General features: G+C 40.1%; 1 protein-coding gene across 3 annotated transcripts in view; it reads right to left on the bottom strand.

Moving 5' to 3' along the window:
* Positions 1-17,685, bottom strand: part of LOC102293312 (cAMP-specific 3',5'-cyclic phosphodiesterase 4B) — a 44,909-nt gene that overhangs the window by 8,237 nt on the left and 18,987 nt on the right. For all 3 annotated transcript variants that reach the window (XM_005935646.3, XM_042226178.1, XM_042226179.1), the window contains 5 exons: positions 16,066-16,260; positions 15,922-15,958; positions 15,333-15,403; positions 14,617-14,666; positions 4,011-4,123 (listed from right to left, as the gene is read on the bottom strand). In XM_005935646.3, the coding sequence (XP_005935708.1) occupies positions 4,011-4,123; positions 14,617-14,666; positions 15,333-15,403; positions 15,922-15,958; positions 16,066-16,260 (466 nt within the window). The remainder of the gene's footprint in view (positions 1-4,010; positions 4,124-14,616; positions 14,667-15,332; positions 15,404-15,921; positions 15,959-16,065; positions 16,261-17,685) is intronic.

Genomic DNA, 17,685 nt, shown 5'->3' with positions numbered 1-17,685 from the left:
CTCTAGGAAGTGAATTAGGCACACAGCTGTATGTCAGTCACCCGGGGTTGTGTAGTTCAGCTGAAACACATCACACACACACACACGGCACGATGACAAGACTGCAAGTGTTCTCAGTAACCCAGATTACTCAATGCATGGCGCTAACTCATACATCCTTTTACGTTAGCAAATGATTCTCAGTTTCAGAACAAACTGAGGAAACTGAGAGAAGTTGCGCAAACTCTGACAAAAAAGCAATTTGCTCTCACACAATCATGAGCCGTTGTTTAATAAAGTTTAAATATTTAATGCATAATATAACTGTGTCGAAAAAAAACCAAAAAGCTACTGAAACAACATGCTACAAAAAGTAAAGACCAACATATTTTCAAATATGCAATCATAGAAGGAAAAAAACAATTCAGGAACATTTTGAGTGTAATTACTGACGAGCAAATTTATTTTTTTTATCTGAAACTAGATGTCAAATCCAGCAATTTATTCTTGAATAAAACACCATCTCCACATGGCACGCTACACTCCTACAACACAAAGTAAGCCTCTATAAAGCTAACTCACCTTTTTCCAACTCGCAAGCATCTCAAAGTTTATCTTCTGCTTTTCAGAGCAGCATAGTCCCATTGTCACTCAACGAAAAAACAAACACAGCACAAAGAAATCCTGTAAAGGTCCAAGTACTTTAACTCGTCTCAGCGTGTCTGTGAGCCAGCCGTCTTCCTCTCTCTATTCTCTTTTCTCAACTGGCGTCAGGCAGGAAACTTATAGCAATAAAGCTGACTTAACTGACTGGCCTACAAAGTCTAACAGGAGATTGATGGCTCCTCCCTCCCATACAGGCCTGAGCGTGTGTCTCCACCTACTTCCCTTTTTTTTTGCTATAGTAATTCCCTGAGATCATTTACTGGCAGACATCCTTCTTCCTGTAGCCTCAGGCACCAAACTACTAACATACCTGAGCTCATCACAGAAAAGTCCCAGATAACAAGTTTAGGGGTCACGCTAAAGTTCCTGCTATATTAACTGACAAGAGAAATAAAGAAAAAGGAAAAACATAAAACGTAAAGAAATGGGATTTCTCAGGAACAATGTGACCTCATAATGCAACACCATTGCACTGCAATCGAACAAACCCCAGAGTGAGCACACGCCGCCTCTGTCGCATGCATGCGGCTGTTTCGAGTGTCAACACCAAATGAATGATGTCAAATTTACACTGTTTAGTAACACAAGGACAACACATTTCCTCGAAGGCGTTGATCAGAAACAGGTAAGAACAGGGTTACAGTAGAAACATGTTTTCCATTCGCACTCCTTGTGCTGTCTTATTTTCCAAGATGAAGATCAGATGAAGAACAGAAGATTACAGAGGTAAAACTTTTTTTTTTTTAAATTACGATTAAGCACCATAATCACCGCTGGAGCTCGTGTGATCTCCTCACCACCCTTTCAGTCAAATGGAAGCGCAGCACTATAATTTAATGTCCATTACGCCTGGTACAGCTACAGACCCACCGCTGCATCTGTTTCAATAATTTTGTCATTCTTTCCCCAGTGAAGACGGCGGGTGCTTCAAAGCTGAAGTGACCACACATGAGTTAAAGTTTCCTACTCGCTTGTGTTCTCCTCGAGGGGCTTGCCTGCACGCTACCCGCAAAAGCACTAAACTCCTTTAACTACATTCAGATGGCACTGTTTGTCCAAGGCCGTCACCGGCATCGGCGTGGAAGTGTGGCGAGGTTAATGATAGTGAGGGGCAGGGAAGTAGCTCCCCGCTCTGAGGTCACAGCAACCAGGCTGGCGGTCAGCAGAGTGTGTGGTCTTGTAGCCCCGGATACACCTGTGCCCTTGGAAACTGAAAACGGAGACACCCCGGGTTTGATTGTGGCTTCAATTACATCTAGTGGTGAAAAAAAAAAGAAAACCTGACTCTTTGTCAAAACTTGCGTCAAACGCCCACAAAAACTGGGCCGATGGTGTAACAGTATCACTGGACTTGACTCCCAATTTTGCAATAAGAGCTCGATGGACCAATAAACAGCTTCTTTCTATCCCTGTACAATTGCACAACAATGTAGGACACTGTTGAAACTTAACTGTAACATCATAAAGCTGTTGCCCACTACACTTTTAAAAGATCAGCATTGGTCAACAATGGCACTGGCTCATGTTGTTAGGAATCTGTACCTGGTTTGCCTGAACAAGTTGCTACGCTGCTACGGCCTAGAGGGCCTTTTCTCATTGTCTTGACAGTCCCGGGGATGTAGCTATCTGTTAGGACTCAACCCCTATTGTCATCGAGTAACAAGTGAGCAGAGGAGAGGAGGCACAGGAAATACAGAGACAGGAAGCTGGAGTCACGGTCAGAGTCACCCATCATGGTCTGACAACACCCCCTCCCCATCCCAATCCTCCCTCAGACCAAAGCTTAGAGCACAGACGGAAATGGACACCACCACCCTGGGTGTTTATAATCTGATGTCGCCGTACAGTCTCCGCTGTCTGAGCAATAATGTGCCGCATACAGTAAATTTTGAAGTGAAATACGCACAAAGAAAAAAACAGGCTCATGTGCATCAAAGCAAAGGGAAGTAATTAGTTCAAAAATGCTGGTTTAAAAACCACAGTGTGTTTAAATTCAGTAAAACCAAACTGGAAGACTGGCACTTTTAAATGCTTAAAACAACACGCTGCTAAGACCACCGATGAGACCAGACATTTTCTCACCCTTTGGTTACATTTTTTGGGCAGTTATATTAACTATAAACTGAGTTTTACCATTTAATAACTTTCCAGGCAACGTGAGACACAAGTACAGCTTTTAAACACGCTAAACTAAATGGTTTGGCCCCTTGTAAAGAAGATGCAGTTATAAAATTATCCTGGCATTATTCTATAATAATGGAACATATAGCAGATCTGGTTTTGCCTCTTCCGCAGCAAGCAGAAGAATAAGTTCAGTACTTTCAAACCAGCCTTAAGCAATAAGGGCCCTGCTAAATGAACTCACACAGAGCTACATCTTAGAAACGAGCCAATATCAACACAGCACTAAAATGAATGAAAAAAGCATTTGGTAATGTTTTAATCAGCCCAACCTAGTAGTATAGCAAGCTGTGTGTCTCGGGCAGTTTGATTAAGGTAAGGATATACAAGCAGGACAGCCCTTTCCCTGGAATTCAGGCAATAATGGTGCTCAGATGCAACAGGTAGTTTGCTAAAGTTGTTATGCAGCGAAGCAAACATTGACTTTTTTTTTCTCCTTTTTTATCAAGAGATCTATAAAATGATGATGCGTGCTGATATGCTACCACAGAACAGCTGTTGCTTTGCAAATGCGTCAATGTGGCTAAAAGTATTTTACATTTTCCGTAGACTGTGCAAATGCACAACCACACAGAAACAAAGAGCAATTATACACAGATATATGCAGGCTGGCAGGTCATCACAGGCCAGTCAAGCCATCATCACAAATATCATGCCTTCAGTGAGCACGTTACAGAATATGTACCGTGATGGTAATAATTATAATTTTGCATTGCATAGTATGAGATATAGGTTACAATTATAATGTTTAACTTAAATCTTTTTTAATTATGGTTTTGCACACTCTAATGATTGTTATTTCAGTGGGTAAAAAGAGATGTTGGCAAAATGAAGCATGCATGCAAGAGTTTGCTGTGCAATATGATTCTAGATGAAAGCACAGCACTATGTGCATGATAGCTTTTCACACTAATGAACTAATGGTTCTTTTGTGACTTGATAAAATCATCTTAATAACCTACTGTGCCCATGATCAAATACCCAAATAGTTTTTTACCCCTGAAGTTAATTATCAAAAATGGGAATGTTTGTAGTGCTTTCAGGTATTTCATCCAGGAGGAGAGGCTAATAGCTTTTTATAAAACCACGGTAATTGATAAATACATGTAGACAGTCCCAGGTAACTTCACACATGCGTTGTTGTCACATTTACATATATTAACATATGGCCCAGATTGTCTTACCTTGTTGGAGGCCATGTCACTGACAGACCGGTAGGTCTGGATGGTCTCCAACTGGTCCAGACACCAGTCCAGCTCCTCCATGGTTTCCATAGCCAGTTTCTGGTAGGACTCATCTGCCAAGAGACACATGGACATGTAATCAGGTCTGAGAGGATCCATGTCCATACTTGATCCTCCAGACACCATGCGTGGCGGTCCAAGTGTCCCAGAGTGGCTTGATCGTAAGGGGCACTGACATGCAGAACCTCCGGAAGACGCAGAGGAAGATGAGGAGGTGTGTACGCAGAGCTCCTTCATCTTGTTCCGCTCCACCACCTCCGAAAGTTCAGGGGAGTTGTTTTCTCAAACAAACAGTGGTTATGGTCACCGTTTGCCGACTCGCTCTGTCTTTCTGTCTCTCTGTAGCCTTATTCTCTGCGTACCCCCTCTTTCCCTCCCTCTTGTGCGTGCTGCAAACCCCCTCCCATTTTGTCTGGTTCCCCCACCCTTGCTCAACTTCTCCCTCTCTCTCATTAAATTATCCCCCTCTCAGTTCCACTTGTTTGAAGAAGTAGCTTGCAGACTAGGCAGTTTGCTGCCTCCTGCTGTTGGTGTGTCTGTGACCCCTGCCCATTTAAATGAATAGAAATGGTGTATACATGCATTTAGACTAAAAAAAACACAAAAACCCTAACTGCTTTTGGTGCAGGAGACACAATCATTTTAGCTTTTATTCCTGTCACTGGGATTACATCCAAACAAATGCATCTCTGTGAAATTTCATTAGAACTTTATAGACAATAGGAGCAGGAGGACGTCGTCACTACTGCAAAGACAACTCATTTCCAACGACTTCCTTTCTGACATGCAGACCACTTCAAGGAACCCTGGTGAACTGCATATCTACAGCAGCTCACAGCACACCACCATGCTTCACAAACTGGTTCTCTCCTCTCTGAACCTCTCTGAGGGAGGAAAAAAAAATTATATCAAACATCAAACTTGTGTTTGCATAAGCAACACGAGAGGCAAATTTTGACTCCCTGAATTGGGGGGAGTCCAGGCTAGGGCCACACTGTGAGCCAAAGAAACCAAAGCACTTCCTCTTTGGCTATGAACTCCCAGAAAACATGGAGTGGAATTAATGAATGGTGGAGTGACTGCTGAAGGCAATCATAGCTGTCGTTTGATGAAATAACTCTGTCGTTAGCAGCTATGACTCACATGTGGTAGGTGCACAGTGTTTAGAAGGAAAAGAGTGGTTTACAAGAAAATCACTGGGAAGCTCAAACATGAGGAAACATATTAAAAAGTATCACTGCTCAATATGCCAATGTTTCAACAAATTTCTAGCTGGAGGGAGCGAACGCTAAACATCTGGATCTCCCCACCTTCCTTTTCTATGGAAAAGACTGATCTCTACTTCATAGCACTTCACACATGGAAGAAATTTACCCCATATGCTCAGCACAACAGGACAGCCAGCGTGCTGCTCCCCAATTTACGTCAATATAGTGGATCAAAGCACTTCAAAGCACAGTGATGGCATACAGATTTTGAACCACCAGTGCTGAACAAAGAACTTCAATGCAACCCCAGACAATGTAGCACAGTTAAAGGAAATAGTTCACCTTTGAAAGTAATCAAAACAACACCCGGGATTCTTTTGAATCACAAAAAAGTGAACTTTCAGCTGTTTAAGTTCACTCAAGGAAACTCATGCCACTGGCTCCTCATATTACACGACTGCTACCACTTGTGTCATTTTTCGGGTTAGACTAATTTTTATTTCCTTAAGTTCCTGGTTGGCTGATTCAAAGAAACTTTGGCTTCGATACGACACATAACTGGATGCCAAGTTTTGCGGACCAGCCTATTCACAGACTCCACCGGCACGCAAGCCATGCAAAAGTCACTGACACAGAGCAGAAGTATAACATCAAAGCAGCTCATGCACAAGGCAGTGAGCTGTTGAAACTGGGTATACATCAGCGTGTGGCTGTCTTGGTCCATAGGGGCAGTAGACTTTGCCAAGAAGGTGTCACCACATCCTGCCCTCATTCCCTTAGAAGAGGGCGCATGCATATGCAGACATTTTAGCTGGGTACCTTGAAACATCAAAGGACTGGCTCATCTGCAAAGTCTGTATGATTGGGATTCGAGTCATTTTGAAGCTGGCAGCTTAATCACTGACAGAGTCCAGAACATATAAGAGTGAAACACTCAGACTACTGTAGAAAAGCTTGCTGGACCTTTGGCTTTTTGGGCTAAAGCAGTGGCTGAAAAGTTAAATTTTTTCAAAGTCTGGAGCCAAACTTCCCTTAGTTGGGCTGTATAACAATGACATATGAGTTGAAGTTCTAAATAAAACAAGTTATGCACATGCACACGGTATGAGTAGAAGGAATGAACCTATCATCACCTTTGGTTGTTCATAAATACAGTGTTAAATGGGCTGACATTTCACAGTGTCACCAGTCAAAGGTGGCGTGACGCACATTCAGTCTGAGAAACCTGCTTCCAGACAGAGTGTGAGGTACTTTTCCAGCCTGTTTTTTCAGTGGATGTCTTTTTCTTTTTTTTCTTGGTGAGTTCTAATGCTTTGGCCATATGCTGGAGGCTGCAAAGAGGACAACAGACCTCAGTGTGCAGAGAGACCTCGTCTGCCTTCCCCTCTCCCCCTTTTTCCCCTCTCTCTCCTCTGTAGGGCCACAAACCAGCTTCTGTAAGAGCCATCCACCACACTAACGAGCAGGGCTGCTCCCAAACCACCATTTCTGCCAAAACACCTTCCACTTACATCCCCCTCACACTGCACCTCTCTATGTTCTCAACCTACCCCCATAAGCTGTTTTTCCTCAGTGTCTGACTGAAGAATTGCAGTGTCTCAGCTCATACCAACAACTGCCATGGACAGACCAAACACACACTTCAGTAAAAGTAGTACAAAAACAGCAAAATGACCCTATTAGGGTACATTTGTGTATGTATCATTGGGTTAGCATTATTATTGTAAGCGACATCTGGGTAGCATTTAAATGTGACAGCTATACAGAGCAGTTTCTCATTAAGAAGCACAACACTGAAAAACTACACAATATTTTTTATTGTAAATGTTTTTTTTATTTTCTTTTAAACTTGATTTTCACAATGGCTTTCTGTGTGAGAGTGGATTATAAGTTGGCATTTTTTATGCAGTATTTTGAGTTTTATAGCGAGGCTGACTTTAACACAGTGACTACAATGCCTTTAGTTGTGTTAATGTTCATTGTTAATTCACCAGACATTTGGAAAGTGCGGGAAAAGAAAGTTGATGGTCAACTCAAGACACCAATGGCTGACCTGTAAACAGGCCAAGGCTATCTGCATGTACGCAAACACACATTCCTCATAGTGACCTCACAATATCACAAAAGAGAAATGCACACTTTGACACAGTAACTTGCACGTATTCAGTCGTTTGCTATTGATTTTGCATTGCACGTGGGGCTAAGGCAGGATGCGGGTCAATAATTTACCGTTGTATCACCTCCAATGTACGTCAATTTGTTCAAAAGTCCGAGAGGGGCGGAAAACTTTGCAAATTCATGATTACTCTTGCAAAAGCCTTTGCTCTTCATGTCAATCATTTGCATTATGCCATCTGCTTTGAACTCTGAACATTTTCTGATTTTAACACAAGGTAGTATATGAATAAAATGCAAAAACAGTGTTGCACATATTATACTCTCACAAATAACGTAATTTATCAGTTTTATTACATTACAAGTATATTTTCAGAATTTTAAAAATTCAATATTTTTAATTTCTATATATCATGCATGCTTTTTAGATTTTAGCAAAGCATATTTAAGTTCATCATTCTGTACTTTATTTTCTTTAAGTTTAATTACTCATTGTGTTTCAAAATAATATATTTCATCATGCTTGTGTATATATAATTTTATCCTATCTATTGTTAAAAACCCTTACGAAAAAAATTGTCATAGCCACAGAAAAATTATATTAGCATACTGTTACAAGTTACAATTCAAATCTATTGTTTCCCTTGCTGTGCTACAGGAATAAGTTGGTGTGCTATATGTGAGACAACTTTGTATAATGCTTTCCCTTTTAAGGTAGCATGAGATTTAAAGTGATATGCGGTGGACAATCAGAGACGGTCCAACCCCCGAAACCACGCCACTCTTGGTCTTCTCACAAACAAGCCTCAGTAATTGTGTCGCTTCATAGTTTACAGCTGTGAAATAATCTCATCGCCTATGAAAACAAAAGACTTGAAAACACACATGCACATACAAACATCTCATCAAGGCCTGTTTGACGGCTCATTCACAATGCACCATGGAGCTGTGTTGGCACGGGCCAGTTAGGGGGAAGGGCCGCAGGGAGGTTTATGACTGTGCTGACGTCAATGACATAATTCAAATACTTAACCAGGCTGCACGCTTCCAGCCCTCCGGATCCTCTCCCCTGGCTGTGAGCCTGGAAAACCTGAAATGGAATCTTGCTGTGGAGCAGAGTAACTGCTGCACACAAGAGTGAAGCAGACTGACCAGACTGAAAATGACAGGTCAGTGCTTCTGGCTCAGTTTGTGGTTTACTGTCTGATTGTGTGTCCATTCACTGAATAACGTTTTGCTAATAGGAGGAAATAAATTACATCATATTGATAACAAACATTAGAAATTAAGTTCAACACCATTCCCCAAAAAGTTGTGACAGGTGTTAATAAAAACAGAATGCAACTATATGCAATTCTTTTGAACCCTATAATTAATTGGAAATAGTATGAAGACAGCATTTAGAGATTCTGCAAGTGTTTTAGACATGCAGTTTTGAAAAATATATTAAAAAACATATGCTCATTTTGAATTTGTTGCAATAAAACATTTCAAAAGTTTTTGGAAATCCTGTGAGAGGGAAAAATTGGGCTGGAAAAATGTGTTGCTGGCATCAACATCGAAATGAACAAACATTTGATATGGTGATATGAATGTTGTTTAAATGACTTGCAAATCACTGTATAAAGTTTTCATTTGCATTTTGCACTGTGCTCAAACCTCTTTGGGAAACAGGTTTGCATGACTCAATCCAATAGCCCATTAGCTAATCTGCCTCCTTAGTCACCAAAGCACCTTTTCAGGACTTGCAGGTGGATTTCCAGGTAGAGGACAATGGATATTGCTTCACATCATCATTACCAGTGCTCCAGAAATGGCAGATGAATACTTTTTTGAAAAAGTATTTGGGGTTTCGGAAATTAAACCCTTTATTTACTTTCCACATGCATGCAACCCAAATCTCTTTAAACATGATTGGTTAACAAAATTCAGACTACAAGCAGTCTGCAAACACAACCCAGGAAGCGTCCTGCACCAAAAATCTTCCCCCTTGCCCACAAGTTCTGCATATTCATACTGATTACGTTTGCTATGATGAAAGTTTAAGTAATCTGATCAATTAGAAGATCTTGGCAACATTGCTAAAATCCTAATATGTTTTCAATTACATTGGGCAAAAGCAAATTTGGTTTGGAACATTAGAAAGAACTTTGGGCCAATCTTCTTTACAGCACTGCTTCAGTTCACTACTTGTGCAGGCATTCGTTTATACATACAGTAGCTCTCTTAAGGTTCCTCCATGGCATTAGATTGATGCCTGAAATCTGCACCAGTTCAGCACCTTGACTCTTTACATTTTCAACCATTCTGTTGTAGATTTCCTGCTGTGCTTGGGCTCACCATCCCATTACATGACCCAAGCTTTAGTAATAAAGCTTTAGCTATAGACAGATGGCATCACATTTGACTCTAGAATTTATTGGTAACAAAGAGGTCATGTTTGACTTAATGACTACAAGGTACCCAGGTCCTGTGGCTGCAAAGCAAATCCAAATCATCACCCCTCCACCTGCTTGATTGGCAGCTGGTCTGAGGTGTTTGTGCTGGCATGCTGGTATGTTTGACCTTTAACATTTAGCGTGCTAACTGAGGCCTTTAGCGTCCGAGATGTTGCTCTTGGGATTTTGCTGTTTCTTTAAGCATTAAACGTCCCAGCAAATTTACCTTAGCATGAATTTCCAGCAAATTCATCCTAAGGTCAGTTTGCTGGGATGTCCACTCTTTTGCACATGTGACCAATCCTTCTCACTGCAGAATGATGGACTTTGATGAACTGCAACAACAGCTTCTCTAAGCTAGTTTCTTTCCTGCTTTCTATTGTGTTAAGAGACCTAGATGCACCAGAGCAGCAAACTACTAAAACTTCTGCTTTGATAGAGGTGCTCACATTTGCTGATGATCCATTAATGAAGTGCATTTTCCATTGTATGACATGCCACACTGTGTTGTTGTTCAAATTGACAGCATAATAAGCTATGAGGAACAGATAAGTTTTCATTATGCCCTGACAGGCAAAAGTGTAGAACTTTTTAAAAAAAACAAAAAAACAACAACAACACATGACTGTACACACAAATGCACGTGTGGACAGCAACTCTCGCCCTGAGGTTTAAAGGGAAATAACAACCTATTCTTCCTTTTTTACATTGTCAGAATAACTCGTTTCAGTTAGGTCTGTCATCACTTTTCTTCCACGGCATGTTTACTAAAAGTCACAAAAGAAAAATGAGTAATGCTCATTGTGTTGGACCACACACCCTGTAGGTTACGCACAAAGTCACGTGACCGTTTAGTTCCAAAGTAAAAAATGTGTATGTCTCAGTGCAGCGATCTGCTATGCTGAACTGATTTTCCTGGTTGGAAATGCATCATATTCTTGGAAACAGGTTCACTGAGCCACTGAACTATGCATCTCACAATGAAAGACCATCATTTTCTTACTGGCAATAACACATAAGAGGAAAAACAAGCACTTCAAATAAATGCTACTCTCGACTGCTCCCTTGTCACATGGGGTTGCAACATCGGGTGGCTTTGCATGTTTGATTTGGCAGAATTTTATGCCAGATACGCTTACTGACACAACTTCAAAAGACAATGACATATTTCACTGATTTAACTCTTGGGTCCAATGGCTCTGTCATGGAATCCTTACACAGTGGTGTTACACTGTTTGCTGTCACTGAATGCAGAAAACACCCTTATTGCAACAGTACAGCTACATACTTCAGATACAGTACTGTATCTTATCCTTGAGCAATAGACTTTCAGCAAGACAATGCTAAACCCCAAATTGCATGTATAAAAAGAGGATTGCTTCATACTTGAAGAATCCAGATGCTGAACTAGCCTGCCTCCAATCCTGTTCAGCAGCTATAATCAGACAAGAATGGGTAAACATTCCCCAACCAAAAGCCCAGAAACTCATCTACTCACTTCCCAGACATTGCTGTTAAAAAGAGAGACGATGCTACACGGTGGTAAAAATTACATTTTTTGTCTATATTCTATTTGAATAAAATAAAATTTGAATAAAATGTGGGTTTATGAGATTTTCAAATCAATGCTTCCTATTTATATTTAAAATTTACATAGCGCCCCAACTTTTTTGGAAATGGGGCTGTATATTTGGTCAAGCCACATGTTACGTTGTTGTTTTAAAAAAAATTTCTGACAAAATTCTTATATTTAACACAAATAAAATTAAGTAAATGTTGACAGTGTAACTTAAATCTAGTTGCAACTTTTCTCAGCGGTGACTTTGAAGGTCTGAAACTTTTTTAAAATAATGTGATGTATAAAACCTTGATGTAACAGTATAAAGAGCGAAATAGGCGGTATCCACCAATGTGGTTCTCTTTGAAGAAAGCCAAACCTATCTCCCCTAAAGCACCTAGCTGGTTTAAATAATACAAAACACAAAGGTATCAAAAAGCTACAGTAACATTAAAAGCATGATATATTTTATAAGAGATCTTATTTATACCAGGGATCTGTATGGGAAAAGAAAGAAAGAAAGAAAACTGCTAGTGTGTGATTTCCTTTTACTTTAGTTTTAACTTCTTTTTTTTTTTTTCTTTCAGTGAAAAGGATAAAAGTGTAACAGAAGATGGAAAATGTAGCACGAAATCTTGGCTACTTTGTTATTCTGCATGTTAATAAGTGTGCTGTGAGCTCTGCGGATAGTCAAACTTTTGGGGTTTTTTTGGTCTTTTTTCACTAAGCTGACCTGCTGCTCATGTTGGCCTCAAATTTAACATGTAGATATGAAATGGATAGTCGACGTTCTTAGGAAAATAGCAAATGTACTGTTATACAGTAGTTCTTTTTACTACTGTGTGTGCTTCTAGTGTAAACAAGATCACTTTTGATTTGAAAGTGGGAAGTCACGTAAAAATTGCTAGGTCCAATATTACACTTCATTTAAAAACACACACACATCAAGCAAAACAGTATAATTTCATCACAAATTAAGCGGGAACGCATATATAGTTTTCCCTCTTGGGGCCAAGTCTAAAGCTAACTAGGAGTAGCCTTCTTTGAACAAGGATTTCTTAAAGATTAATTTCTGTGGGCGCTGTGTAATGATTAATATCTGAAAACAGTCTAGCGAGCATTTGCTCATGAGGCCATTACGAGATTTTACAGCTCTCTCGGACACATGACTAACCCCAGAGTTCATACCATCTGTGTTTGGCTAATGCCAGTAATAATCGCTGCAGATTAATCATCAGGCCTTGACTGTCAAAGACGTCATAATAAAGCAACTTCTCAAAAGTGCTATTTATCAGGCATGATATAGAGCAAAGCCTGTAATCTGAATCAGTAGGGGAAGAGTGAGCTCTTTGTTGCTCGCTGAGCTCACGAGACTGTGTGCGATGTGGCCAGTTTGGCTAGTGAACCATAAATTGCAAACTCATAAGGGGGAAAACTTCAATCCCGTCACGTTTCTGGAGTAAGTCGAACAGCGCAAACAGCCTGCAGTGACGCATTTGCAGCTGAGCTGATTTTTAGTATACCCCCTGCTTCTTGTTTTCTTCTCATTATGCCCCTTCACCCACTGGCTGTGGTCACGGTTGTGCTCTTCTTGTTTATTTCACCGAATTTGATATGCTACTCCCATACTGCCAGATGATTATCTCTCTCTCTTTGACCTTTACTGTGTTTTCATTCTTTTGTATCTCACTCCCAGCAACAATCTGGTAGCTCTCTTGATATGTCTTGATGCCAATGTGTGCATGTGTCACCACATCATCTTCTGTCTTGATTTTTATTGTCTTTCCCCGTGTCCGTCTATAATCCCTTTATAGAGCTGTCCAGAGTGTATAAGTGTGCACTCATTTATGCTGAGCTCATGCCCAAAAAGACGCAGGTACTCTTTCTTTTCCACTACTGGGGATTTTGCCAGACTAAAAACACAGAGGGAAAACAGGAAAAATCTGTTCTCCTTTTCCGGTCAAAGAGTCAAGGAAAACGGGACAGAAAGCAGCACAAGGGAGGATATGATGACATCTTTCATTGTGATATTGTTAATTGTTGTAGCTGCGTACTGAACAAACTCAACCGTCACCATTATTTAGTGGCAGGTGTACTCCATTTTCTCTATACGCTCAGAGAAAGCTGAGAGCAGCAAGATTCCCTGGTAGGACCAGAAATACAGTATATAAACCTCCGAGCTCTGAGTCTCAGAGGCTTCAAATTTGTTTTTCTTGTTTTATCTTCCTCATGCGTCATAATGGAAGCCAGTGAGATAGTTTCACTCTGCACTGATTACTTGGAGGTCATGGTTTGTGAGAAATGTGGAGGAGGAAGGACAATAAGAGACTCACAGTTGTGTTGTATTTTTCCTGCTGTGGGACACTCCTCGCAGCCCATCTGTGCTGATAGGAAGTCGAGCACCCATGTGTGTAGGCCATGCTGACGTCAATTGGACTTGAAGAACCAGTGCAGCAAGAACCAATATCGACACCTCCCTCCTCTTTTTCTTTCACTTGTTGCATTCTACCTAATCTGAATCTAAACCAGTAGGTGCTTCTGTTGTTCTCACACTTTGGTTTTTCCTCGGTGCCTCCATAATGACACTTCACGGGAATTTTGCGCATTACCAAGTCACAGTTTCCTCCTTGAATAACGAAGGCCTGCTGCTTATGTTTGCATTTGTGAAAAGAATCAAAGATAACATTTTATCCTGGCTGGGAAAACATCTAACTCAGTACTTTTATGGAAATTTAAAAGAGAAACTATATTTCCTTATGTAAATGTGTGTTGTGTGCAAAGGGACAATCTATTTGAACACTGCAGAGGCGTGAAATAAGCAATCCATTGTATGCCACTTTCACGTGTTTGAAACCTAAACTATTATTTTTGCTAACAACTGTGCAGACTTCAGTTGCATGCAAGAATCCCCATCTGTGTAAATGCATTACAGCACATGCATTGGAGAACAATTGGACATCACTGGCTGTTCCATTTGTTTTCTTTGCTTTTTTTCAGTTCAGCATCTTTCTTTTTTGGCTCACTCAAAACTTTAACTGAGCATCATTCTGCTCAAGCATCAAAACCTGGAATTTGTAATCTCAGAAATTGCAAAAGCCATATAAACAGCACAGACAGTTAGCACTGTATGTGTGTTGCAGGGTGCAACATTTCCCAGAATCATTCATTCTGATAAGGGTGATAATGAACTCCCTTTTCTTTCTTTAACAGAAGGCTTAATCACTCACCTGACAGGCACACTTTGGTGACATGGGGCTGATTTGTAGCGGGAGACCTCCTGCAACAGAGAAATAATTTACAAAGTTTTAAAAATTAGGAGCCTGGAAACATTCTTCCATCATTTATTTATTTATTTATTTCATTTGGTTCCAGTCGGTCTTTGTTGCCATAAGATAAACACAAAACAACTCCCTTGGTTCTCTGAACAGGTCTCAGGCTTGCGGTGATCCTTTTCTCTGAGGTCAGATTGACTCAGTGTGCACCTCTGGCAAATGTGATGCAACTACAACCACTGACCCAATTCAGTGATCACTGGAAACCTGCGAGCACTTCCATGTAAAAGATGATGTTTGTGCCTCTCATAACAAAAAATAGAATTGAAATGTCACTGTGTCCAGTTTTGTGTCACCAGCAAAAGGCTCTTGAGATATGTGAATTTATATTTGCGAGACTTCTTCACAAGCCCACAGCATTATAAAAGTTTCTGAAGCTTTGGTGCCCCCAAGTGGAGCATGCTGGCATCTCCAACCATTGTCAAAACAGACACTTATGAGCCACAACATTAAAACTACCAACAGGTAAAGTGACAAACACTGATGTGTGACTTACTGGTGTATCTCCAAAAACTAAAATCCACAGGCAGATTTTTCCTCAATAAAAAATAAATATTAAATTGTGGATCATAAAAACTCTAAGTACAGAAACTAATAATGATCCCACTTACTTATTAGATACACACTGTACATTTGTCAAGGTGGTGAAGTTGTTCCTAACTGTCCGAAGACTTGCCAGAACCTAAAGAGAAGATCAAAAGACTGACGTAAGAGAAAGAATGTGCAAAAAGTAAAAGTGAAATTTAAAACAAGACATTTTGCGTGAAAATAAAATAGTGTGAAAAATGTTTAAGGACTATAACACAGGAAAGCATGGAGAATAACCTTTGCTATTGACCATGTGTTTAAAAGAGAGGTGTTTTAAAGAATTGTGATTCTTTTATTTTATGACTAGTTTGGGGCAAATTACTGTTTTTAATAATGTAATTAAATAATATGGCACTAAATATCTCTATATTATTTATACATTTCTATACTGTTTGTCTGAAAAGGTTTCTGCAATGAAGCTGAAATCCGAGTGTAGAGTTCTCCTGCCATGTCGATGTTGTTATATATCCTCATTGCCAATTGTGGGCAAAGAGTTCAATATGGCGCCATGGGACATTTAGATTAAAAAGTTCTTGTGAGAAATTGTGTTTTATATTCTGAGATAATTGATGCTCTTTGTACTTGATCTATGGAGCTATGACAAGCTCTTACCTGGGCAAACGGTGTCACAATCAAGTCTTCTCCATGTCTGAAAAATGACAGTAATGAAAGGAAAGCCTGTTACACAAACAGACAAACACATAGCTAACTGACCACTGAGTGTAATGTGACAATGCTGTGATTAAAACCACTCACAATTCTCCAACGATGGAAGAATTTCGGGATAAGGATTTTGGTGATAGCTCATAGTCGCTGTCAGAGCGGTACAGGAAGGACTCCCGCCGCTGGCCGTAAGCTGCCAAATTGGGATGAAGAACCAGACCTGAACCTGGGGATGCCTGAGGGTCTGATGGGCTGCAGCACACTGATGGGCCATTCTCCCCTTCAAAACTAAAAGAAAGTTAAAAAAAAAAAAAAAAAAAAACAATCCGGGGGGAGAGAAGAAAATATCAGGATGTGATTCTTTACAACGCAAAGCAAGTTCTTTAAATCTATTAGTTTTAAAAGCATAAGCCAAAGTCTGATTGATCATCAATCTTGCCATTTAGATTTAACTTTTAAATCATCGTCGTCATCTTGAATATACCTTCCGTAATCTACCTGTAAGTACTGGCTTGCAAAACATGTTGACAAATCCTATCCAGGAAGTAGATTATTGCATAAATCCTAAAAAAATTACTCATCCATTCATCCACAGCTGAAAAAAACAACAACTATAACACTCATAAAATAAGTATGCTTCACTGTCTGTACAAGCAGGGCTGGTTTTACTGTAATCTGCCCGTCTGGTTTGTTTCTTACGGGAACACTGTCCATGACAGTTCCATTCAAACTCAGCAGTTAGGAAATGACATACAAAGAGTGACCAGCTGCCTGATGTGTGATTCAAGGCACATTTTTGCTTTTTTACTAACTACGTTTTCTTTTACAGTAACTGATGCACTCACAAGCATCTGCCTACATCTTGATTACCTTCCCTCATTGTTTAAGATGAATGTATTTGAACACTAAAATTGAACTAATGATAATAAACAAATTTAAAAGGAAGACAATACAATATTGTAGAATTTATAGCTTTTCTTAGCATGTGATGCTTACAACCTTGATGCCATCTAAAAAATTCATATATATTAAAATTGTTTTTAAAATTGACAAGCAGAAATCAGAAAGAGCAACCAGAGAACTCATGCTCAGAGCAAAAATAAACCAACATGCTAACTGCTAAATGCAGCTTTCCTCAATAGTTGTTTGATCAATAACAACCACCACAGATGCACACAGAGACATAATCTGTTTGTCACCACAGAGTTTATGTAGAGGACCGGGACGAGTTATTGTGTAACCAGATGATTGGGTCAGATGGACAGGAGTTTAGAGGTGCAAGGTCAAACTGTCAGTGCCCAGCAGGAATAGCAGATGCCACAAACCATGAAATGGAAAAATAACTCAGAGTCCTTGGCTTGATTACCATTTACATACTTCATTTTATTAGAAGTGCCACTTCATGTTTTCTCCATGTTAAAGCCCGCCTCTTTAATTTCTCCTACATGTGGGATTAACTAGGCGCGTGTCCCACTGAGACAGTCCCACACCTCTGCCAGAGAAGCTCAGATTAATGTGAGAACTCTGATTACACACATGCAGGAAGACCAGCGTCATCTGTGTTGTGCTTTGCGTCATTCAGTTTCAGCAAACAACATATTTTAACTACAGCTACCTAATCCCACAGTGTGAAACCAATCAAGAACCTTCAGTAAATATGCACTACAGTGGAAATGAAAAGGTTAAAAGAAAAAGAGCATCATGTTAAAATCT

The sequence above is a fragment of the Haplochromis burtoni genome, unplaced genomic scaffold, assembly GCF_018398535.1.
Source record: "Haplochromis burtoni strain Fernald_Lab_line unplaced genomic scaffold, NCSU_Asbu1 Contig_199, whole genome shotgun sequence".
Taxonomy (NCBI): Eukaryota; Metazoa; Chordata; class Actinopteri; order Cichliformes; family Cichlidae; genus Haplochromis; species Haplochromis burtoni.
This window is presented reverse-complemented; position numbering and strand designations above follow the sequence as displayed.